General features: G+C 30.4%; 12 protein-coding genes across 12 annotated transcripts; 8 read left to right on the plus strand and 4 right to left on the minus strand. All coding sequences in view use genetic code 12, as the record gives it.

Annotated features, from left to right (window-relative positions):
* Window positions 1–153: 153 nt before the first annotated feature.
* Window positions 154–1,531, plus strand: RJT21DRAFT_119253 (uncharacterized protein). The gene has a single exon (XM_064881327.1). The coding sequence runs from the start codon at window positions 167–169 to the stop codon at window positions 1,451–1,453; it is 1,287 nt and encodes a 428-aa protein (XP_064739859.1). The 5' UTR covers window positions 154–166; the 3' UTR covers window positions 1,454–1,531.
* RJT21DRAFT_119254 (uncharacterized protein) lies at window positions 1,513–2,298 on the plus strand. Its single transcript, XM_064881328.1, has one exon. The coding sequence runs from the start codon at window positions 1,658–1,660 to the stop codon at window positions 2,273–2,275; it is 618 nt and encodes a 205-aa protein (XP_064739860.1). The 5' UTR covers window positions 1,513–1,657; the 3' UTR covers window positions 2,276–2,298.
* RJT21DRAFT_138886 (uncharacterized protein) lies at window positions 2,299–5,029 on the minus strand. Its single transcript, XM_064883328.1, has one exon. It carries the CDS (start codon window positions 4,776–4,778, stop codon window positions 2,394–2,396), a length of 2,385 nt encoding a protein of 794 aa, XP_064739861.1. The 5' UTR covers window positions 4,779–5,029; the 3' UTR covers window positions 2,299–2,393.
* A 478-nt stretch (window positions 5,030–5,507) lies between these two features.
* On the minus strand, window positions 5,508–6,613 carry LSP1 (lipid-binding protein; the record flags this gene model as incomplete). Its single annotated transcript, XM_064881329.1, has 1 exon — window positions 5,508–6,613. A coding segment is annotated over one exon (925 nt), but the record flags the coding sequence as incomplete, so codon positions are not given.
* A 1,989-nt stretch (window positions 6,614–8,602) lies between these two features.
* On the plus strand, window positions 8,603–9,572 carry RJT21DRAFT_119258 (uncharacterized protein). Its single transcript, XM_064881330.1, has one exon. The coding sequence runs from the start codon at window positions 8,713–8,715 to the stop codon at window positions 9,448–9,450; it is 738 nt and encodes a 245-aa protein (XP_064739863.1). The 5' UTR covers window positions 8,603–8,712; the 3' UTR covers window positions 9,451–9,572.
* Window positions 9,428–10,632, plus strand: RJT21DRAFT_119259 (ethanol metabolism protein). The gene has a single exon (XM_064881331.1). The coding sequence runs from the start codon at window positions 9,734–9,736 to the stop codon at window positions 10,424–10,426; it is 693 nt and encodes a 230-aa protein (XP_064739864.1). The 5' UTR covers window positions 9,428–9,733; the 3' UTR covers window positions 10,427–10,632.
* A 1-nt stretch (window position 10,633) lies between these two features.
* On the plus strand, window positions 10,634–13,690 carry RTS1 (protein phosphatase 2A regulatory subunit; the record flags this gene model as incomplete). Its single annotated transcript, XM_064879781.1, has 3 exons — window positions 10,634–11,195; window positions 11,244–11,543; window positions 11,598–13,690. Exons 1-3 carry the CDS (start codon window positions 11,039–11,041, stop codon window positions 13,688–13,690), a joined length of 2,550 nt encoding a protein of 849 aa, XP_064739865.1. The 5' UTR covers window positions 10,634–11,038.
* A 1,208-nt stretch (window positions 13,691–14,898) lies between these two features.
* On the plus strand, window positions 14,899–17,048 carry IMH3 (IMP dehydrogenase). Its single transcript, XM_064881332.1, has 2 exons — window positions 14,899–15,525; window positions 15,758–17,048. The coding sequence occupies exons 1-2, from the start codon at window positions 15,075–15,077 to the stop codon at window positions 16,870–16,872; spliced, it is 1,566 nt and encodes a 521-aa protein (XP_064739866.1). The 5' UTR covers window positions 14,899–15,074; the 3' UTR covers window positions 16,873–17,048.
* SCP1 (Scp1p) lies at window positions 17,021–17,837 on the plus strand. Its single transcript, XM_064883875.1, has one exon. It carries the CDS (start codon window positions 17,143–17,145, stop codon window positions 17,710–17,712), a length of 570 nt encoding a protein of 189 aa, XP_064739867.1. The 5' UTR covers window positions 17,021–17,142; the 3' UTR covers window positions 17,713–17,837.
* A 125-nt stretch (window positions 17,838–17,962) lies between these two features.
* Window positions 17,963–20,122, minus strand: RJT21DRAFT_2477 (uncharacterized protein; the record flags this gene model as incomplete). Its single annotated transcript, XM_064883866.1, has 1 exon — window positions 17,963–20,122. The coding sequence occupies one exon, from the start codon at window positions 20,120–20,122 to the stop codon at window positions 17,963–17,965; it is 2,160 nt and encodes a 719-aa protein (XP_064739868.1).
* A 540-nt stretch (window positions 20,123–20,662) lies between these two features.
* MAK16 (ribosome biosynthesis protein) lies at window positions 20,663–21,836 on the plus strand. The gene has a single exon (XM_064883876.1). It carries the CDS (start codon window positions 20,858–20,860, stop codon window positions 21,791–21,793), a length of 936 nt encoding a protein of 311 aa, XP_064739869.1. The 5' UTR covers window positions 20,663–20,857; the 3' UTR covers window positions 21,794–21,836.
* RJT21DRAFT_24918 (VOC family protein) lies at window positions 21,837–22,545 on the minus strand. The gene has a single exon (XM_064883877.1). It carries the CDS (start codon window positions 22,297–22,299, stop codon window positions 21,880–21,882), a length of 420 nt encoding a protein of 139 aa, XP_064739870.1. The 5' UTR covers window positions 22,300–22,545; the 3' UTR covers window positions 21,837–21,879.
* Window positions 22,546–23,344: the final 799 nt, after the last annotated feature.

Consider the following 23,344-nt stretch of genomic DNA (forward strand, 5'->3'; position numbering starts at 1 on the left):
TAAACACTAACCAAGTAATCTTACTATAACTATACTTCATAATTATACCTAATTCAGTAAATAGTAGTAGTGAATGGAATTGTGTGGCACACGCCCCGAATCATATTTGTTTACATTTTTAAATATTAATGATGAATTATACTATAGTACAGTCTTTAAAAGTAGTATGAGCTTCTTTAAACTATTTAGTTCATCATTGAACTCTGCTGCATCCATCCCACAGTACAAACAGGGCGAAGGTCATGATTCTATAGATCTTCAAATCAAATCATTACTATATATCTTTAAAAGATTAAAGATTCATAAACTTAATACATTCTTATCTAAAGAGAATACTTTACGATATAATGATGAAATTAATTTACAAACTGTAGATGAAATGCATGAAGATAATCATAATATTAGTGAAGAATTTGAAGAAGAAAATGAAGCATATTATCAAAAATTAGATCAAATGTATAATATAGAACATTTTAAATTAATACTTTTAAATGATGAATATAGAGTTATGGTAGATTATATTAAGAATAAATTTCGAAGTTATTGTATTGTTTCAGATTTACCAAGCCCTAATTTATCTCGTCCAAGTTCTCCAGTTAAAAGTGGAATTAATTATAATGGAATATCTACTAATAATATTGAAGATGATGATTATCCTTCATTTAGAGATGGATCAGATAAAAAAGTTAAAGGATTTAGATTTATATTATTACCTATTAATGATATTTCTATTGAATTTATTGCTAATACCTTATCAATGTCAGATATTTATTATGAACATTTTAATTCATTTCTTGATTTTAATAAACGATATCAATATGCAATTGATGCTATTCATAAAGTAATAGATGATGATAGATTTATAAATAAAATTAAATCAATAAATATTACTGAAGATGAAAAGGCATCTATTATAGAGAATTATATTCATTCTATATCATTTAACATACAATTGAATCGTATTTATGATGAATACTTGAAACAATTTCCTATAGCCAAACCACAACCAACAAATACAACTACCACCATTACCACAAATTCTAGTCCAATATCGAGTCCAACACGTACATTAAGAAAACCAATCACAACAGCTAAACCTCTTGTGAATATTTCTTTAAATACTTCTCCTACTAAGTCATTAAGTAAACGACCATCTATTGCAGAATTAAGACAATCATCACCTACAAAACTGCCTCAAAAACAATTAAGAACGAAACCATCGATTTCTAGAATCCGTGCTTCTGATGAAGTAACACCTCATATAAATTCTCATAATCCATTTCTTGAAAATTCATCGATGAAATCGGATATAAGTGCAGGCACAGTATCTACGGTTTCTGATGAATATACTAGTAATAAAACCACTATGGAATTAAGATTAGACATTTATGATAAATGCAGGCAGGCTATACAAGATAAGTTAAATAGAGAACGAATTAAACTTAGTTTATAATTAAATAGTATATATATATAGATAGATACATACATAGTACAATATATATATGTATGTATATATATATATATGTATATGTATTTGTATTTGTATATGTATATGTTTATGTATTTGTGTGCGCACCTCACAAGTATAAAAGAAAAAGCAAAGTATCACCAAAGTTGCTATCACTAACTATACATCATACAATTATAATAACATAATATGTTGAGACATCTAGCACGTGCACGGGGAAAACCACTAATTAAAAGTGTTAGAGTATTCTCCACTACACATACCATACAAAATCTCTTTGGAGGATCAAAATCCATAAATCAAATCAAATTAGAACCTCCATCAGGAAAGGGAGAGAGTACAGCCAATCCAGCCGATTTATTTAAAAAGAATGATATATTAATGTTTTCAGATAAACCTATCAATTATATAGAGAGTGTTAAAGAAAATGGATTTCATCTTGCCAATAATTTATTAATTACATCTCCTGATAAATTGGGGAATATTATTGGAACATTATTAATTCAAAGTGAAACTTTTGAAATAAATTTAAGTAATAATGGTTATCAATTAATTAATGGATTCATAATAAATTTTAGTGAAGAAATTTTAAATGTGTTCGCGAAAGTTCACCCTAAACCAGAAATTTTAGTGGTAGGATTAGGGAGCAAATCTCGAATGTTAAGTGAATCAAATAAGAAATTTTTATCACGATTAGGGATTCAATTAGAAGTTGGAGATTCAAGTAATGCTGCTAATATATTTGATTTATTAGCTACTGAAAGACCAAATGTTATAGGAGCTTTATTATTACCTCCTAATGTATAAATGTAAATAGTGTAAAGAGTAAAGTAAATTAATTAATTAATACATTAATGATTATATAGTTAGTTAAAAGTATAGAGTCCATAATAAACGTTCTAGTGAAAAGTGAAAAGTATTAATATCAATGCTTACTATTTTCTTTCATATTCATCATAGTAGGCATAATCATTGATTGTCCATAATATGATCCACCTGGTTGACTCATAAACGTACCATTAGCTTCATCATCTGGTGACATATTGTCTTGTCCATAAAATTGAGGAGTATTTCCTGGATAATTTACAACATTTTGATGTTGAGGAGTACTCATCATCATCATATGATTTTGTTGAGGTTGATATTGTGGTGTATGCTGAATCAATTGAGGTTGGAATTGTTGTTTAGATGATGGTGGAGGTGGCATTGATGGTTGAGATTGTTGATGCTGATGATGAAGATGTTGCTGCTGTTGTTGCTGCTGTTGCTGCTGTTGCTGCTGTTGATGTTGCTGAAGCATATAGTATGTACTATTTAACAAGTTCTGAGTTTGTGGTGAATTCTTTTCAAACACCTTATCCAAGAAGAATTTACCATTAGGAGTCGTTGAAATCCCTCCTAATTCTATAGAAGATTCCGTACCTGAAGTTAAATTCAAATGACTCGTATTGGCACCTCCCGATATGATGGAAATTTCCTTACTAGAATTCATACTGATATTATGATCCGACAGCAGAGGTTGATGAACATTTAGAAGATGCAGTTGTTGCGGCTGTTGCAGCTGTTGCAGTTGGAAATGTGGTTGAGAGGTGAAATCAGGTAAAAGATGATGAGCATCCTGATTAGTCTCATGTTTACGATGTAAAGATGGACCAGAAGATCTTGATTTATCTGAAGATTGATTTTTATTTGATGAATTAGAAGTCAGTTGATCCTTTGTATTACTTTTCTTCTTTCTATTATTCATCAATGTATGAACGTCTGTAAATATGATTTGAAATTTATTCATTCCAGCTTGCATTTTCCCTTTAGAAGCTCTAGCACCATTAGTTGAGCTATCTCCATTCCCAATTATATTTTGTTTTGATCTTATATTATCATCAGAATCAAATCTACCCTTACCAGTTAATGCTGCTTTATTGGTTGGAATTGGTTTAGTTTTCTTTTCTGAAAATACTCCCATTACAGGTGGAGCAGCAGCAACAGGTAAAGAAAGATCTTTAATTGGGGTTGGACTTGGTGGTGCTGGTATTTGGTTTTCATTATCATTATTTTTATCATTAAATTCATCTTCTTCAGTGGTTTCATTTCCATCATCAACATCATTACGATCATCATTATTATTATCTTCATCATTAATATTAGTAATAGTATTAGTTATATTAGTACCTTTTATGACTTTTGTCTCTGGTTTCTTAATTGCACTAGACATAATTACTGTTGATGGTGATGAAGGAGATTCAGGGACTTGTTTAGCAGGAGTTTGAAATCTATTTATCATTTCAAGATCACTAACTGATAACTTAATTGGTGTTGTTCTAGGAAATTGAGATTGTTGATTACTTATATTAGACAAGACCTTTTTCGAAGGAGTTTGAAGAAAGTATTTTGTCTTTTGAAGTAATTCATCTTGGTCTTCATCATAATCTTCATCATTTTCAACATCTTCTTCATCAGTTGTATTTGTTTTATTATTATTATTTTTATTATTATCATTATCATCATCTGGATCAATATTTTCTTTATTAGTATCACTAGCTTTAGTTGATATTGATAATTTATGAGGTTGACGAGGTGGTGTATCAAGTTGAGTTATTGATCTCTTTTGAGCACTCTTTGGATCCATTCTTTGAGATGTTGATGGCTTTTTATCACTAAAATTTAATTTAAATCTTGAAGGAGTTATAGTAGCCAAATCTTTTAAAGGGGTTTGTCGAATTGGAGAATCCATAAAGAAATCTGTTAAATGCAAAGTCTTTTCATTGAATGGAGTAATATTATTTAATAATAATTGATGATTATTCATGCCTGATGCTGAAGAGGTGGTTTGTTGAAGGATATTAAGATTATTATGATTAAGGAATGGTGTTAAGTTTAGACCTTGAGTGAAATCTAAGTAATCCTGATTTATATTGTTATTGTTATTATTGGTCGTGTTATTATTATTATTATTAATGCTATTTGAATTAGATAGGTTGGTCAACAAGTATCGATTGGGAGTGGAATTGAATGAAAGAATTTGATCATTGAAATAAGTCTTAGATATTAGTGGAGTCCAGCCTGTTGACATATTAATATTATTATTATTATTATTATTATTATTGTTATTATTGTTATTATACTTGGAAGCTGAGGGAGGTACTGAAGTTTGGGGTTGTGACTTTTTCTTAGATGACTTGTTATTCTTGCGTTTTTCATGATTATTCGAAGACTTGCCTTTACGAGGAGGTTCTGTACCAGGTAATGAAGTATATATCAAAGGATCTATAACCTCTCGTGAAGGTGAAGATGTCAAGAAATCGTTTGACATGGTGGGGAGGGAGGGGGGAGTGTACTAAGTAACTAATTGGTAATTGATACTAACAGGTTTACTGTACTACTATACTACTTCAAAACTTAAGGACAATACGTTTAATAGTATTGGGAATAGTTTGTAGTTTCTGCCTATTAGTTTTAAGCTGATACACCCTGCTTTAGTAAGATTACAGTAATTTAGTTAATACATTTCAAGTCTTGTTATGATTCTGTGGTAGTGGGTCATACGGGTCGTGTGTATGTGGTCGAATCAGCCATAAACATGGGTCCTGCATGTTGTCTAGAGGATGGATTAAAAAAAAGCGCGTCTTTGTGAAACAGCAATTTGGCATCAACTGAGTCAGCCAGTGTGAAACGGAATGGAGATGAGAAATGAAATGAAATTTATGACATATTGCACGACCTTCTATTCCATTAGCATTTACTGCAACATCTGAATTAGAATTAGAATTAAAATTAATAGAGGCAACAGAATAGAATAGAATAATTTAATTTAATTTAATTAAATTTAATACAATATAATATAAAATAGTAGAATGTATAGTATAGCATAAATTGACTGATTCAATAATACAAGAATTAAAATTAGAATAAAACAATGTAGATAGTAAAGACAAACAAAACCAGTAATAAGATTGATATACAAATACAGATACAGATATAGCAACAATATATGGTAATAATAATAATAATAATAATAACAATAATAATGATTTAACTAAATATTAATATTAATATTAATATTAATACTAATACTAATACGAGACATTAATAAGACATTTTTGCATTTTAGGACATTTATTATGATTATTGAACAAACTTTTTTTAAATTAATATTAATATTATTATTATTAATAGCAGTAAATAATTTTGTTAATGAAAGTTATGCTGACCAGTCAACTAAATTAAGCTTCAACTTTACCTTCTTCAGCCCATTGCTTTTCAGTAACTTCCAAGTGTTGAGCTTCATCAGCTAAATCATCAGCATCATAATCTTCATGAGCAGCAATTGAAAGAGTTGGTCTAACGGCAGCAGAATCAAAAGTCCAAGAACCTAAGGCATTTTCAGCATCAACAATGATTTGTTTAGAAGCTTCATAACCATCATAAGCTGGTCTAGTTTCACCTGGAGTAACTGGAGATTCATCTAATAATTCTAAGAGAGCCTTACCATAACCAGCAATTAAAGCAATCTTTTCAGAATGTTCTCTAATAGAATCAAATTGATAGTTAAAAGCAGTCTTTAATTTTTCTCTAGTAATATTAGATAATTGAGCTTCAGCAACTAATGATTCAGCTTCAGCTCTAACCAATTCTTGTTCTAAAACATTAATTTTTGGAGATTGAGGATCCTTATATTTAAGATAAGCAATTTGATCAGTAATTTTTTGTTTTCTTTCTCTTGATGGTTGAACAGACCCTTCAATATCTCTAATAGATTTTAAAGTAATTCTGTATTGATCATATCTATCAATAAATTGATCTTCTAATTCACCAACTTCATAGATTAATACACCAAGTTTATCAGTAATATCAGAAATATCATCATCATTACCTTCACCCCATAAAGATAATTGTTTAGCAACATCTTTACGTTCTCTAGCAGTAATTTCAATAGATCTCATTAAATTCTTTTCCATCTTAATCAATTGAGCCAATTTTCTAGATAATTCAGGACCTAAAGCACCAGCAGCAGATTTACGGAAAGAGTGAGAAATTGAACCCTTACCAAAGAATCTAGACTTAGTAGATGATGGAGGAGGTGGAGGAGATTGCAATTGAGAAGCAGTTGGAGCTCTTTGAGATCTTAAGGAGTAAGTTCTGTGCATTGTAATTGATTATTGAAATAGGGGTTAAGATAATCTAAAATGAATACTATTCAAACTTATTTATAATTATTATATCAATACTAGATATTAGTTATAATATAATTTCCAATTGAACAGAATAAAATCAAGAATAATGAATTAAAAAGAAAAGAACAGCAAAAGAAAGGTTATATGAAATTTAAAATTCTGGAAATTGTTCAATGGAAATTCAAACTCAATTAAAGGGGACGGAACAGTTTTGATGAAAGGTCAGTATGTGGAATTTTGTTCACAAATAATGTGGCCGGATTTGGAGAACCGAACCATATAAAATAATGAGAAAAATTAGACACCACACATGGACCACTAGTTAAGAATGAAAAAAGGGGGTAAATGTCTCCTTTTTCTATAAAAGTGTTGACAACTTCCGGTCAATATTTTGCCCTCGCCCACCAGTCGGATATGGACCATAAATTTCAAAACTAAAGCCTTATGAATAAAAAATGGCATCGTCTGTCTATCTATCTTTTCATTTTATCGCTTATTCGAGATTAGGTCATTCCAATTTAACTTATACTTGCCATTTCTCTACTACATAACAATGTAATTACCTTACTTCTCGACCCGGATCATCTCGCTAACCTCACCTCACCCCACTTCACCTTACGCAATTGGTGGTATTTTTATACTTTGTCCTCTATTTATGTAGGGGGATTCCTCCGCCCCCCCTCGCTCGACCGACCATCTCATCATTTTATTAATAAACTTTTGTGCTGCTCGTAGAAGCAAAAATTATCTATCAGGAGAGTATTGAGCAATAATCAATAATATATTAAAATTGTGATTAAACTATAGCATTAAACACTTAATCCTTATTCTCTTTAAACCATTTGTTGCAGCCTTATCTCGAAAAACTCTTTACGTTCATTCAATTCTGCTGAGCCGTAAAGGGAGTAAAGCAGACGCATGGGCTATCCTCATCAATTCCGAGGGTAGATAAGCATGTTGTTCTTTTTCGGCCTTAACTGGCTCTTACCTAATTGGGTAAATGAAATTCTCAACCATATAACCAGCCATGTATTATTATTGAAAAATTCATTTTTTATAGTTCCAACTTTTGGTCATAGTACATTCAGACTTTTATATTTTATCAACCTGCTTAAATTATTAATTTTATTAATTTCTGAAGTTCTTAAGTTCTTAACAATTATTTTATTATTGTCATTAACAAGTATAGCTAAGTTTTTGTTGAAATTTCAATCCAAGCAGACTTATGTTCATAGTTACAACTACGTCTAGGTGATCGTTATAGTTTATATAATATTACTATTTCAACATAATCTAAATATTCTCAGAAGAACCATTAGTATTAAGATCTTACGAACCAAGTCTTAATGAAATTTGGTTCCAATATTATATGATCGGAATTGTTCCAAATCAAATATATATGCAGCACAAATAGGAACGCATTAAGACGATTTCAACCAAAACAACATCAATTGATAGACGATATACAATTGAAGTTCATGCTTATAGTGATCATAACGATTGCAATGTCGATAATGTAGACATTCGATTTTCTAATAAATGGTCACGTGCAAATGTATTTCTTTTGTTGATTACATAATCGGTGGTTATCACTATGGATACCGTAATTATAATGAACAATTACGATAGAAAGACTTCCATACATGGATGATCTTATCAAATAGGTTAAAAATTGTTCATCTCCAATATCTATATCGATAATTTTATGTATGTTGGGTTTATACATAGATTCAACTCTTCTCTAGTATTCATCACTGAACAACCACACCTTTAAAGGTCTTCTGACCCTTACAATATTTTTCTTTCTCAGCCATCTCGCTAAATTTATCCGTTATGAGAAATGTGAAGAACTGCTGCTGACAGCTTCTCTTTTCGGTCATAAATGTCCTCACGTCCTGTGACTAAAAAAAATTAGTAAATTGTAAATAGTGAAAAATTTTTGATAAAGATTATAAAGCTTAGCTAGTTTTATTAACATATTCGACTGTTCAATATATCCTCTCTAATTATACATAGATCCAACATTATCCTTATCCCTAGAATTATTCAGTACTAAAATTTCGAACATCAGACATGCCTAGTTTATTCCACAAGTACAATCGATTACTTCAGAAATATCCATTTCGTACAAATATGATAACAACCGGAGTCTTTTTCGGATTAGGAGATTGTAGTGCTCAAATGCTTTTCCCTCATAAAGAGACTCTTACTATTATAAACGAGAAAGGAATTAAAGAAGATATTGAAGTTGCATCTTATAATTATGCTAGAACATTACGAGCAATGATTTATGGTTCTATCTTCTTTGCACCTATTAGTGTATTCTGGCATACAAAGACATTACCAAGAATAAAGAACCCATTTGTTAGTGCTGTCTTCCGAGCAAGAGCCATGGGAGAAACTGGTACTAAGACTAGATCTCGTTTACATATGTATGATACTTTATTCCGACTCACCATTGATCAATTATTTGTTCCTGCATTAATATGGATCCCACTCTATAATACAGTCATGATAACTTTGGCCATGCATGAAAATCCCCTCCAACTTGCATATGAAAAATTACAAAAGAATTGGTGGAATGTTTTGAAAGCCAGTTGGACAGTTTGGCCAGGATTTCAGTTATTTAATCTTTATTTTATTCCAGTCCATTTTAGAATCGTAGCTTCCAATATTTGGTCGATTGGATGGAATGGATTTTTAAGTTTTGTTCATAATACAGCAGGTCATGGTAAGGGTAGTGGGAAGTTGTTCGAAGAGATTGTTGATATTGAAGATGATCTCCAAGAGGTTACTATGGTGTATGATTAGTTGAGTACAGTTTAGATTTTGCATTATTCATTTCCTTATATTATTATTATTATTATTATCGTTATCATTATTTTTATTCTTATTAATTCTTTCTAGTGTATATTGATTGGCATATATACTTGCTTATAGACTAATAAACTTTAATACCTTTTCCCCACGATTTTTTGCATTCATATTAATTTTTTTTTGTTGCTCTTCGGAGCTTATCGCAGAACAATTTAAAATCAGTAAATGAAACTTGTCAGACAGTAAGTTGTAGTTACACATATCAGGATAGATCAGGATGACATTCAAAAGTTATTTTGCAAGGTATAACAAGCTCATCCAAAAGAAACCTCTTATCACTAACATGATAACTACGGGGATGTTGTTTGGTAGTGGAGATATACTTGCTCAAACGTTATTTAAAGGACCGAATGAAAACAATAGTTCTTCGTTTGATTTAGCAAGATTGTTGAGAGCTGTTGTTTATGGCTCCATTATATTTGCTCCTATTGGGGATAAATGGTATAAATTATTGAATAAAATCAAATTCCCATCGAAAAGAATTAATAGTACTGCTAAAGTTAAATTAGAGCCTGTTCTACATGTTTCATCACCAAAACCATCGATTAAGGATACTATACTTCGAGTGACCGTTGATCAGTTAGTGTTTGCTCCATTTATAGGTATTCCACTATATTATACGGTAATGACATTATTCGAAATGGAAACACCAATATTGGATACTATAAGTAATAAATTATCACTTAATTGGTGGAATACTTTGGCTACTAATTGGTTAGTATGGCCCATTTTCCAATTATTTAATTTTTATTTATTACCAGTTCATTATCGCTTATTAGCCGTTAATTCATTTAGTATTGGATGGAATTGTTATTTAAGTTATGTATTAAATAGGAAAGATATCGGAACTCAACTACATATTGATATAGTACCAGATCCGAAACCCGATGGGGGTAATATGATCTTTTAGGTCACAAGACTTTACACTATTTTTACAAATTTAATATATAACATATATATTATATTAGATATATTAGATATACATTATATATATTAACTATATATCATATAATATATTACATATATTTATTTTATAATCATTATCATTATATAACATGTATTAGTAACATCCTCTACATATAGTAATACATAGTACGTAATAGAGAAAAGTTCTTCACGTGATAAAAGGATCAGACAAAAAAAGCCAAATGTCCAAAGTGTCTGTGCTGTGTCCACCAGGAACGTGAGCCCAGACACGACTTTTACCAATAACCAAAAAGCCCCAAACAAAAAGCCCAATCAAAATCAAAAATCCAGGCGGTACCTACTAGTTAAACAGTTGTGTGTGTGTCCAATTGTGTATAATTGTAATAACAAATACGATAAATTAAGATTATAGCGCAGATAATATCTTCAGCAACTTAACCTGAAATTTTTAAATCAGTTTCGTCAATTGTTCCCCTCAGTGACCTCAACTTGGCTATTGACTCGTTAATCAAGTCTTGTCAATTAGTTTTGTTTAGTCACCAATCCTTGTTAATAGTCCTTTACTAGCATTTTTCTATAATTTCCATCAATCAAGATGATGAAAGGGTTTAAAAATAGACTAACTAGAAATAAGAGTCAACCATCTAGTAAGAAACCTGAAAAGAAGTCTGATAAAGAAAAGGATAAATTATCTCCAGGTGGGGCAACATCTCCATCATCATCAATTTCATCATCAACTTCAAATTCAGGTGGTTTAAAATCTCAATCTCCACCTCAACAAGGAACTGGTAAATCATTAGGAACTTCTTCATCTTCATCTTCATTGAAATCAAATTCTCCAAGTCCTTCAAGAAATAATTCGAGTAATTCAGTAAAATCAACTAATTCACCTTCAACATCAAATTCAAATGTAAATCCTCTTAATAATTTACAAATTAATTCTTCATCTCCTCATCAATCTCCAAAACAATCTCATCATGAAATTAATAAGAATCTAATAAATAATTCTAATGTTTCAAATGTTAATTCAAATTCTAATTTTGGTAATACTAATCCTTTAACAAATGTTGATTATGATATGAATTCTTTTACAAGTACTGGTACTTCTATATTGAATCCAAATTTTATTAATCAAACTCATCATCAACTTGGAGCAAATATTCCTGGAGTTACTACAACTACAGTTACCACAACTCCAATTACTCCAACTCCAACATCTCCTGGCATAACTATTACTCATTCTAATTCTAATCCGAATGTTAATAATAATATTAATCATAATATTGCAAATTCTCAATTTGAAAGTGGTAAAGCTTTTCATAGTCAACAAGCAGCACAATTTCATCCTTATCAATTAAATCCAAATATTACTTCTCCAAATAAAGAACCAATTGATATTGATTTAATAGTTACTCCAAAGAGACATTCATCTTCAAGATTTGAACCAACAACTTCTGATAAATATCAAGAAATTATTAGATTACCAAATTTTGATGAAGTTTTACCAGAAGATCAAATTCAATTATTTATTCAAAAAATTGATCAATGTAATGTTATGTTTGATTTTAGTGATCCAACTTTTGATATTAGAGGTAAAGAAATTAAACGTCTTACATTACAAGAATTAATTTCTTTTATTTCTAATAATAGATTCACTTATACTGATGAAATGTATAAACATGTAGTAGGAATGTTTAAAAAGAATTTATTTCGTCCAATTCCTCCTCCAGTTAATCCAATTGGAGATATTTATGATCCTGATGAAGATGAACCAGTTAGTGAATTAGCTTGGCCTCATATGCAAGCAATTTATGAATTTTTCTTAAGATTTATAGAACTGCCTGATTTTCAACATCAAATTGCTAAACAATATATTGATCATGATTTTATTTTAAGAGTATTAGAATTATTTGATAGTGAAGATCCTCGAGAACGTGATTGTTTAAAAACAACTTTACATCGAATTTATGGAAAATTTTTAAGTTTAAGAAGTTATATTAGAAAATCAATTAATAATGTATTTTTACAATTTGTTTATGAAACTGAAAGATTTAATGGTATTGGAGAATTATTAGAAATTTTAGGCTCAATTATTAATGGATTTGCATTACCTTTAAAAGAAGAACATAAAACTTTTTTAATTAGAGTTTTAATGCCATTACATAAAGTAAAAAGTTTATCATTATATCATCCTCAATTAGCTTATTGTATAGTTCAATTTTTAGAAAAAGATGGATCATTAACTGAAGAAGTTATTATGGGATTATTAAGATATTGGCCAAAAATTAATAGTCCAAAAGAAGTTATGTTTCTTAATGAAATTGAAGATATATTTGAAGTAATGGAACCAAATGAATTTTTAAAAATTCAAATTCCTTTATTTGCTCAATTATCAAAATGTATATCATCACCTCATTTTCAAGTTAGTGAAAAAGTATTATGTTATTGGTCAAATGAATACTTTTTAACTTTAATTACTGAAAATGCTGAAGTAGTTTTACCAATAATATTTGCTTCATTATATGAATTAACAAATTCAACTCAACCAGGTATAGAAAATGGTATAATGCAAAAAAAATTAGCTGATAATCCTGGTGCAACCACTGATGCCAATGGTAATTTAATTGATAGTGGATTAATTTTACAAGTAAGTCATGGAATTCCTAGTGCAAATGATATGAATCATCCTCATTATAATTTATTACAAGTGCATAATTCAATAAATAATCATAATAATCTTAATGGCAATAATAATGGAGATGGTGACCTTGATGGTGGATCTCATAATGCTATACATTCTCATCTTGATTTAAATGGTAATGAAATGACAGATGATGAATATTATGATTCATTATCTTCACTTCAACAAGGTAATTTAGGACCTCATCAAGGAGGTGGAAGTATTGGTGATGATTATAATGGATATGATGATAATAATGGAGTTTTACAACATAATTCAGCTACATCTAATTGGAATAGAAGTATTCATTCACTTGCTTATGGAGCATTAAAAGTATTTATGGATCATAGTCCAATTTTATATGATCATTGTACCATATTATATCATCAATCATTAGAAGAACAAAAACAACGAGAAGCGGCTAGAAAAGAAGGTTGGAAAAGAATTGAAGAATATGTTAATGCAGTTAAAACTCAAAGACTTCAAAATTCTCAATCACAAACTCTGACACAGTCACTGTCTCTGACTCCATTAAGACGAGGAAATAAGAGCTTTAGTATGATATGAAATTTAATTTCCATATTCCAATTTAAATTTTTGTTTATTTTCGATTCATTTCGTATTCCTTTCGTTTATTCCCCATTTTTATAAAACATTTTACATTTTAAACAAACCTTAGTTACTAGCTCTGTGTATAATAAACTGCTATGTATAAGGAAGGCAGTATATAAATATTATAAAACAGATTTACAAGATCAGAAGATGGACTTTAAATACTTAAAGTGATTGCAGCGAGTGATCACTTAAGATGAGTTAGTATGTAGAGATTTATAGTTCTGAATAATCATGATAACACTGATAAATTATTGATTCATAAGTAACTCTTTCTCATACTTCAAAGAAGTCCCAATTATAAAAGTAGATTGTAAACAATGTAGATTTATACTCTCATGATCTGGTTAGAGAATGTTCCAGTTAAGAAAGGTATTCATCATTGGTTAAGTAATAGAAACTATTTCATTCATATACCTTAAAAATATTTGCAGCCGTTGTACTAAACTAGGACAAATACTAAATACTGTATCTGGGGAAACTGTTTTGTCTCGAGCACGACCTCAGACTGCTAAATTTTTCATTCCCTTCATTAGAAAAACTTTTCACTAAATACTTTCATGCTATTCAATAATTAATTAATAATATCATTATGATTATTTATTAATAATTGATATACTGGTATGTTAGTTGTGATGAACTGAATCGTAATCAGTAGCATATTCGTGATGATTTCTTATTGCACATTGTTGACCCACTTCTTTCGAGAAGTTCCATGAAAGCAATATTAGAACCGCTACTCTGATTGAATACATGCTCCATTAGGAGAAAGAAGATTACTAGATTTATGATAAGCACTTGATGCAATTTGTTATATACAATTTTACTAACATTAAGTATAGAGTTTACAAAGTTTGTATTTATAAATGTATACTAAGCTTACGGAGACACCCGCGGAGTGTCCGAAGGAACAGCCCATATTATAGTTAGTGCAACGTAATTCTCTCAATTGTCACTTGAACTTTTATATCTCCTGTAGTGTAGTGTAATATGTTGTGTCATATTATTAATGGATAATATTAATTCAACTATAACTAAACTACGGACCGTTAGAACTGGGTGACACTACTGATTAACTTTAAGTATAATTAGTAATTCTTAGCTATGAGACTCACATTAAGGTCCGTCTATATATTTTATTTTTTTTTTTTTTTTTTTTTCACTGTCTCTCTTCTCTCATCGTAAAAATTTTTTTGACTCTGTAATTTTTACTAATACATATAAATACTGCAATATCTCATACTAAAATTTTGGTTAGGTTATTGATTTCTCCTTTTCTTCTTTTTGGCAAAGCTTGCCCCTTTTATCTGTATACCTCTTCATTAATTATTAAATCATCATGGTTCTCGACGCTTCTATTGCCACTAGTTTTTTAAAAGACTATCCAAGAAAAGATGGATTATCCGTTAAACAATTGATCGATTCTGCAAATTTTGGTGGTTTAACTTATAATGATTTTCTTGTTTTACCAGGTTTAATTAATTTTCCTTCTAGTGATGTTAATTTAGAAGCTAAATTAACTAAAAGAATTACTCTTAATGCTCCATTTGTTTCATCTCCTATGGATACTGTTACTGAAGAAAATATGGCTATTCATATGGCTCTTTTAGGTGGTATTGGTATAATTCATCATAATTGTACTGCTGAAGAACAAGCTGAAATGGTTAGAAAAGTTAAAAAGTATGAAAATGGTTTCATTAGTGATCCTATTGTTGTATCTCCATCCGTTACTGTTGGTCAAGTTAAAAAAATGAAGGAAACTTTAGGTTTTACTTCTTTCCCAGTTACTGGTATGTTCAAAATTCTTATTTTTATTCAAAAATTATATTTCTTTTCACTTGATTCCTCTATTTTTACTCTGATGATTAAACCAAATTATTAACTTTCGTTCTACCGAATATTACATCAAACGATGTTGAGGATAATTTTAATTCTGATATTAAAGTGAAAAGAATAATTTTTAAATAATTAATATTTTAAATTAATTAATTATTAGTGGTTATACTAACAAAATTTATTTAGAAAATGGTAAAGTTGGTGGAAAATTAGTTGGTATCATTACTTCAAGAGATGTTCAATTTCATGAAGAAAATGAATCTCCAGTTTCTGAAGTTATGACTACTGAATTAATCGTTGGTAAAGAAGGTATTACTTTAACTGAAGGTAATGAATTATTAAGAACTTCTAAAAAAGGTAAATTACCAATTGTTGATGCTGATTACAATTTAATTTCTTTAATCTCTAGAACTGATTTACAAAAGAATCAAAATTATCCAAATGCTTCTAAATCTTTCCACTCTAAACAATTATTATGTGGTGCTGCTATTGGTACTATTGAAGCTGATAAAGAAAGATTAGCTAAATTAGTTGAAGCTGGTTTAGATGTTGTTGTTTTAGATTCTTCTAATGGTTCATCTATTTTCCAATTAAATATGATTAAATTTATTAAAGAAACTTATCCACAATTAGAAGTTATTGCTGGTAATGTTGTTACTAGAGAACAAGCTGCTTTATTAATTGAAGCTGGTGCCGATGCTTTAAGAATTGGTATGGGTTCAGGATCTATTTGTATTACTCAAGAAGTTATGGCTTGTGGTAGACCTCAAGGTACTGCTGTTTATAATGTTACTGAATTTGCCAACAGATTTGGTGTTCCATGTATTGCTGATGGTGGTATTGGTAACATTGGTCATATTACTAAAGCTTTAGCTTTAGGTGCTTCAACTGTTATGATGGGTGGTTTATTAGCTGGTACTTCAGAAACTCCAGGTGATTACTTTTACAGAGATGGTAAGAGATTAAAAACATATAGAGGTATGGGATCTATTGATGCTATGCAACAAACCAACACTAATGCCAATGCTTCTACTTCTAGATACTTTTCTGAATCTGATAAAGTTTTAGTTGCTCAAGGTGTTTCTGGTTCAGTTGTTGATAAAGGTTCCATTACTAAATTTGTTCCATATCTTTATAATGGTTTACAACATTCATTACAAGACATTGGTATTAAATCTAGTGCTGAATTAAGATCCAAGGTTGATAATGAAGAAGTTAGATTTGAATTTAGAACTGCTTCTGCTCAATTCGAAGGTGGTGTTCATGGTTTACACTCTTATGAAAAGAGATTACATAACTAAATTTAGTTTTAGCTAGCTTTTCTAAGACAATAAGGGAAATTTATCCCGTTCTGTACATTACATAATTTGTCTCGCTAATTATTTATAAAGTTTGTGAGTATTAATATATAAAATATAATAGAGTAAACTACGGAATTTATTGTAAACTTTTGTTTGTTCGGCAATATTAGTTGACTTCCGCATTTGGCAGTTATTGAACAAACAAAAAAGACATAGGAATAGTAGATTAAAGTGTAACTAACTAACTAACTGATTACACTAATTAACATTATGAGTAATTACATGAATTATGATCGTTATGGTCAACCCACTAAGTTAGAACAAAATGCTTCTACGAATTTAGATCAAGATGTCAATAATTCTCGAATTGTTAAATATCATGAACGTCAGAATGAGATTAAGAAATATCTTGATGATATACTTACTCCACATTATACAACACTATTGATAAATAAATTTGGTAAAGATTGGCAAAATTATGATCTAATGGATATTCTCAAAGATGGAGAAGTGTTATGTAAATTAGGATTATTATTATCATCATCAGTAACTCCCAATCCATGTCTGAAATTTAAAAATTCAAAGATTGCATTTATACAAATGGAAAATATTTCCTTCTTCCTATCATTATGTCAAATTATTAAACTTAAACATGATGAAATATTTCAAACTGTAGATTTATATGAAAATAAGGATCCTTATCAAATCATTATTACCCTTATGGCATTTTCTCGTTTAGTTAATGATATAGATCCTACAATCTTTAAGTACGTAGTGGGTCCAAAGCCTGTCAAGATAAAACCTCAAGTTCCAGTCAAACCTTTTGCATTACGATCTTAATCAAAAAAACAAGTAAAGAATTAGAGTAATCTGAAACAAATAGTATTATTGTCAGGAACATTGATGATAGAAAGTAGGACAAATCTTTATCATGATCAATTAATATATGTTTATTAATTTAATATACCTGCTATATCGTTGGATATGAACGTACCTCCTAATTCCATGAGGATTCTAGTATTTGTCTCCACATACTACTTTTCAACACATATAATTGTGTACATTAATTCTATATAAATTTGACAAATAATCAGTTAAGATAAGATTTAGATTTTACAAACTTGAATCTGTTATAATTCTTTGAATTTTGGTCAGCTCCTAAACTATAATCAATATCAATGAGATCTTCTTGAAGCCTTTCCTCCAACTCTAAATCAGGACTTGGTCGACCGTTACTGAAGGTTTTACGAGATTCGTTCCAACAAAGTCTTTCTTTAGCCAAATACCTGTAACCAAAATCAATTATTTTAGCTTCGAATTTCCTTGAACCATCGGAATTTACTGATTCACTTACAATTATATTCCCACTATGTAAGTCGTTGTGGGCTAATTTCCTCAAATGAATTTGATTTATGGATTTGAGACAAGCATCTTTGTAAAGACGTCTCTGTGAAAGTTCAATCTCAGATAAAGGCTTTCCTTCTAAATATTCTAACAACATAAAGAAACCGGATATTTCAGGAACTGTACTAGTTGAAATATCATCGACAAAATTATCCAGAGATGAATTTATGAATCCACACATATAAAGTTTTGGTATGACTTCAAGACCATCAAGAATAGAATATGCAGAAATCTCCTTAGTAAATGTTCTTAATGATTCAATATAACTTTTTTTTATATCAAAACCATTTGTATAAAACTGACTTGTCCGAAATGGATCATAACACTTAAGTATGTACAACTTTTGGGGATTAACGACTAATGCCACAACAAAAACGGCACTATTTCTTTCACCAAATTTACTGCCACTAATAGTTTTAATATAAATAAATTTAGAAGACAAAACGGGAGTCAAACTAGTCTTTCGAAGGGTAATTAAATTACTTTCACGAAGATCTAGTCCTGTTTTACCACAAAGTAGGGTAATGGAAGCATCTGCACTAGGAGGGTTGGAAGTATTATCCTCTACTTTATGATTTTCTGATATCCTGTTTTCTTGGCAGTAGGAATATATATCCTTATTCCACTGAACTATCTTATTTGTAAAGATCTTGTTGATATAGTCTAAATCAGGGATACTTAAATCTAAATTCATATGCATTGGGTCTCTATCAGCATTAAGCATTGAAAATAAAGTTGTGATGGAGCTAAAGAATTCAGTATCTTCAATCACAGTAAAGTTACAACTGATAGATCTCATCAATTTACCATCATCAAGCCCTTCTACTTTTCCAATCTTATAATATGATACATCTACCATAACAATAAAATCATAATCAGATAAGATTCCTATTGGCGAATTTGTCAAATATAATTCTCTTATCAATTGAGAGAAAATTTCTAGAAAATCTAAAGCTTTAGCACTTCCTGAGCTATTAGAATCAAAAAAATTGTTGAAACTGTCACGCAATCCAGATTTTTTGACTTCAATTGGGACATATAATTTAGAAGTTTCTAATCCCAAATCGGGTTGAACTCTAACTTTAGTACCATCCATTATCCTTTTGGAAATTATACGCCCATTAAGTAACATAATATTTCTATTACATTTAATAGCTGCTATAACAGGCTCTAAAATATTGGTTTGAATTAAACTCTGAATAATAGCTTCAGATCCATCACTCGCATACTGCTTAGGCTCAGGTGTGGACACAGTAGTCAAAAGTTTGGAGACCATTAATGCTCCAGAAGTTTTATTTTCGTTGAGATGCTCCTTTGTTGGATAAAAGTAACCAATAATGCCATTAAGTTGGTGTTTGCGAACTTGGATTGAAGATGAATTGTTTGGTAGAAAACTTTGTGATTCGCCTGGATCCAATCCCCTATATAAACGAGGTTTCAACATTGATAAAGGGATAGTAATATTGAAATATTGAATTAATGGAATTGCAACCTCAAAATTTGAATGAAAGTAGCTGGTCATTTGGAATTGAACCCAATTCTTAACCAAATTTAAGCTGACATCGAAGTCATATGGTTGGAGAACATGGAAATTGTAGAATCTAAAAATCGCTCTTAAACAATCATCTGGATGAAGCTTAATTATATCAGCATTGAATCCTTTTAAAAAATCTTTAACCTGTTCACTATTTTGGTTACTTAAATATTGTTCAAGCTGAATTTTCTTCTGATGAAATGCAGAGATACCCTCTTTGTGGATTTCAAATATATCTACTTCGGTATTGTTTAATTTAGGTACCAAGCAGGTTTCAACTCCGTCAAAGTTAATAATATCTTCCAACTTCATGATTTTACAATCGATTATTGCAAGATTGTGATATCTATTTCAATAAGTTGAATGAATGATTTTATGCTGTAGATCTTCCATAGTATTATCTGATAGTTATGCGGAATACATTTTTTGCAATAAAAATTGCAACTACAAAATGGTAGTGCGCATTTACAAGTCTAAGTTCTAAAGGGATATCTATGTATGAGTTTCACAATAAAAAGATATATTAGACTTTGAAGTACTTTGGTCACTTTGAAGTAGTTTCTCTCCAATAATCACATTTACTTTCTCTCTAGGTCTATAACGATTTAAGAAAATTTTATGATAAGATATAATTGTAAAGCTAACTTTGGCATACATAAGCTGCCTGATTATGTAAGCCCAAAAAAATTTATTTGGAGATGAGGAACATCTTAAATTTTTTTTCACTAAAGGCTGCTAGTTTGGAGTATAATATTGTTAAAATCATTAAAGCTATTACCAAACACAATAGTTTAAGTCAGTAAGTGTGAAGTGAGCTGACTTATAAAAAGTATAGAGGAGTCATTTGAACTATTTTTGTTGTGATTGGAATTATATTAGTCATTTTGATTCATTATATCTTTTTTGAATCAGTACATATCATCCATTCAATTAAATTGCATAACCTAATTACTTGCTGAGTAAGTAAGTTAATAATATCATTAACTGATTAAATTATATCATAAGCATCATTATAAGAAACTATATTATATTAAATTCAATTATATTATGTCTGACGAAGTTATCTGGCAAGTGATAAATCACCAATTCTGTGCATTCAAATTACGAACTGACAAAGATCAAAATTTCTGTCGAAATGAATATAATGTTAGTGGGTTATGTACCAGACAGTCATGTCCATTAGCAAATGCAAGATACGCTACAGTAAAGAATGTGGGAGGAAAACTTTACCTCTATATGAAGACTGCTGAACGTGCTCATATGCCTTCAAGATTATGGGAAAGAATAAAATTATCAAAGAACTATAATAAGGCCCTTTCACAAATTGATAGTCATTTACAATATTGGCAAAAGTTTTTAATTCATAAATGTAAACAGAGATTAACGAGATTAACTCAAGTAGCCATTACAGAAAGAAGATTAGCTATGCAAGATGAAGAAAGACACTATGTTGGTGTTAAACATAAAGTAAAGAGAAGAGAAGAAAATAGAGAACGTAAAGCTTTGGCTGCAGCAAAGATCGAAAAGGCCATAGAGAAGGAATTGTTAGATAGATTAAAGAGTGGTGCATATGGTGATAAACCTTTGAATGTTGATGAAAATATTTGGAAGAAAGTATTGGGTAAGGTTGATGAAGTTGAACAAGAAGAAGAATTTGATGAAGAAGATGATTTCGAATTAGAAAGTGGAGATGAAGCAGAAGATGAATCTGATGTTGGTGAAGTCGAATATGTAGAAGATGATGGTGATGATGAATTAGTTGATTTAGAAGATTTAGAAAGATGGTTAGATGATTCATCTGATGGTGAACAAGCTGATGACGATGATGAAGAAGATGACGATGAAAGTGATGATGAAGATTCAGGTAAGAAACGTAAATCAACTTCTACTTCAGATGATAAGAACAAGAAGAAGAGAAGAGCTAGAGTTGAAATTGAATACGAAGAAGAACCAGATCAACTTCAAACAAATATTGCCATATAATTAACAATATTTCATTATTTTAATATGTATATAAGTGTACACCAGCATTCAAAAGAATATACAACGTCTGCATTATATAACTAATACTATAAATATTTTGATATCTCGATTAGATTCTCATCAGGATCTCTTATGTAAACACTATCAATTGTTCCGTTTGCTCCAGTTCTTTTTACTGGTCCCAATTCAATTGGTACATTCAATTCTTTAAAATGTTGTAAAACTCCTTCAATATCCGAAACTCCAGAATTAGAATCATCAAGTAAGAAACAAAGGTCAGCAGTTCCACTTAATGGATTCAAAGCATGCGGTTTAAACGGCTTGTCAGCCGAATGCAAATTAATTTTCGTGCGGCCGAACTTTAGCGCATGCCTCGTCGTAGTAGGATCAATGGGTGACACGAATTGCAAAGGTTCCATTCCAAGAACTCTTTCATAAAACTCAAGAGTTCTAGGAATTGATACTACTGTGAGTACAAGATGGTCTAAGCTTTTTATTTTTAACATTGTACGTAAAGATAGTCACGAAGAAAAAGTTAATATAATTGTAAGCCAATTTATTTTTAGTTTTGTGCGGATAGCTCTCCGGAAAACCTGCGGCCTTGTGCGGACTTATTTTGCGCCCAATACCGGAGAAGGTGAGCGGACTTTGACGTATTTGAAATGTTTAAGGCGTGGCTATGTTCAAAGCTATTGCATAGCTTTAGCTTGAACAACCTTCAGCCTTTGCGTATTCAAAGACTGTAATTTCAACTGCAAATTTAAGTCAATAGTTTAAATGATCAACGGAGTGGATGTATTCCTAATACCCAAGGTTCGGAGTATCTTCAAAGAATGGATATTGACACATATAACGGATATGAGTCTAGAAAATAATACAATTATCCATGTCTGAAGTTCAAGTATAATACTTTCTAATTCTTTGTTCATTTAAGGGGAAGTACCGGGGTACATGTAGGTGGACTAAAATCGGAATTGCGCCAGTTGATTAACTACCAGATGGTGCACCATCTTCCATTACTCGGAAACTCAACAGCCGTCCTCTTATCTTGTATGGATATACTTCGTGCTCATTTAGTGCTTAAATGGGTAATGAGATCGTGCGGCGGACTTCAATTACGTATTTTTCATGATATTTTTTATTGCGATCATTACCTCATTGGGTACAGAAGCAATTCCCACAACATGGTCCAGTAAATATAATTATCGCAAGGATAATATTATATGTGGTACTACCTATAATGACCCATTCTAACGTATTATACTCTATTGTAGGATTATTATCTAACGTATTTTTTGATTAATCGATGAAGTTGCGCTTACATAATCGCAATAAATAAGCCCATTCAATTAACGGAATCGGAAACAGGAGTTAATGGTAGAACAAAGGCATAGCCAATCCGCACCATCGTGTATTGACAATACCTACCAAATAAGGTAAGTAATTCGGTCAGAAGAAGTTGTCAACAAAAACAGGGCTGTGACATTCGGCCTCATGAGGATTTCTCTATAACGTGGAGGTAGTTAGGCGGCTTTAGAACAATAATCCGCT

The sequence above is a fragment of the Scheffersomyces amazonensis genome (genome assembly GCF_036850825.1).
Source record: "Scheffersomyces amazonensis strain UFMG-HMD-26.3 chromosome Unknown RJT21scaffold_2, whole genome shotgun sequence".
NCBI classification, from domain to species: Eukaryota; Fungi; Ascomycota; class Pichiomycetes; order Serinales; family Debaryomycetaceae; genus Scheffersomyces; species Scheffersomyces amazonensis.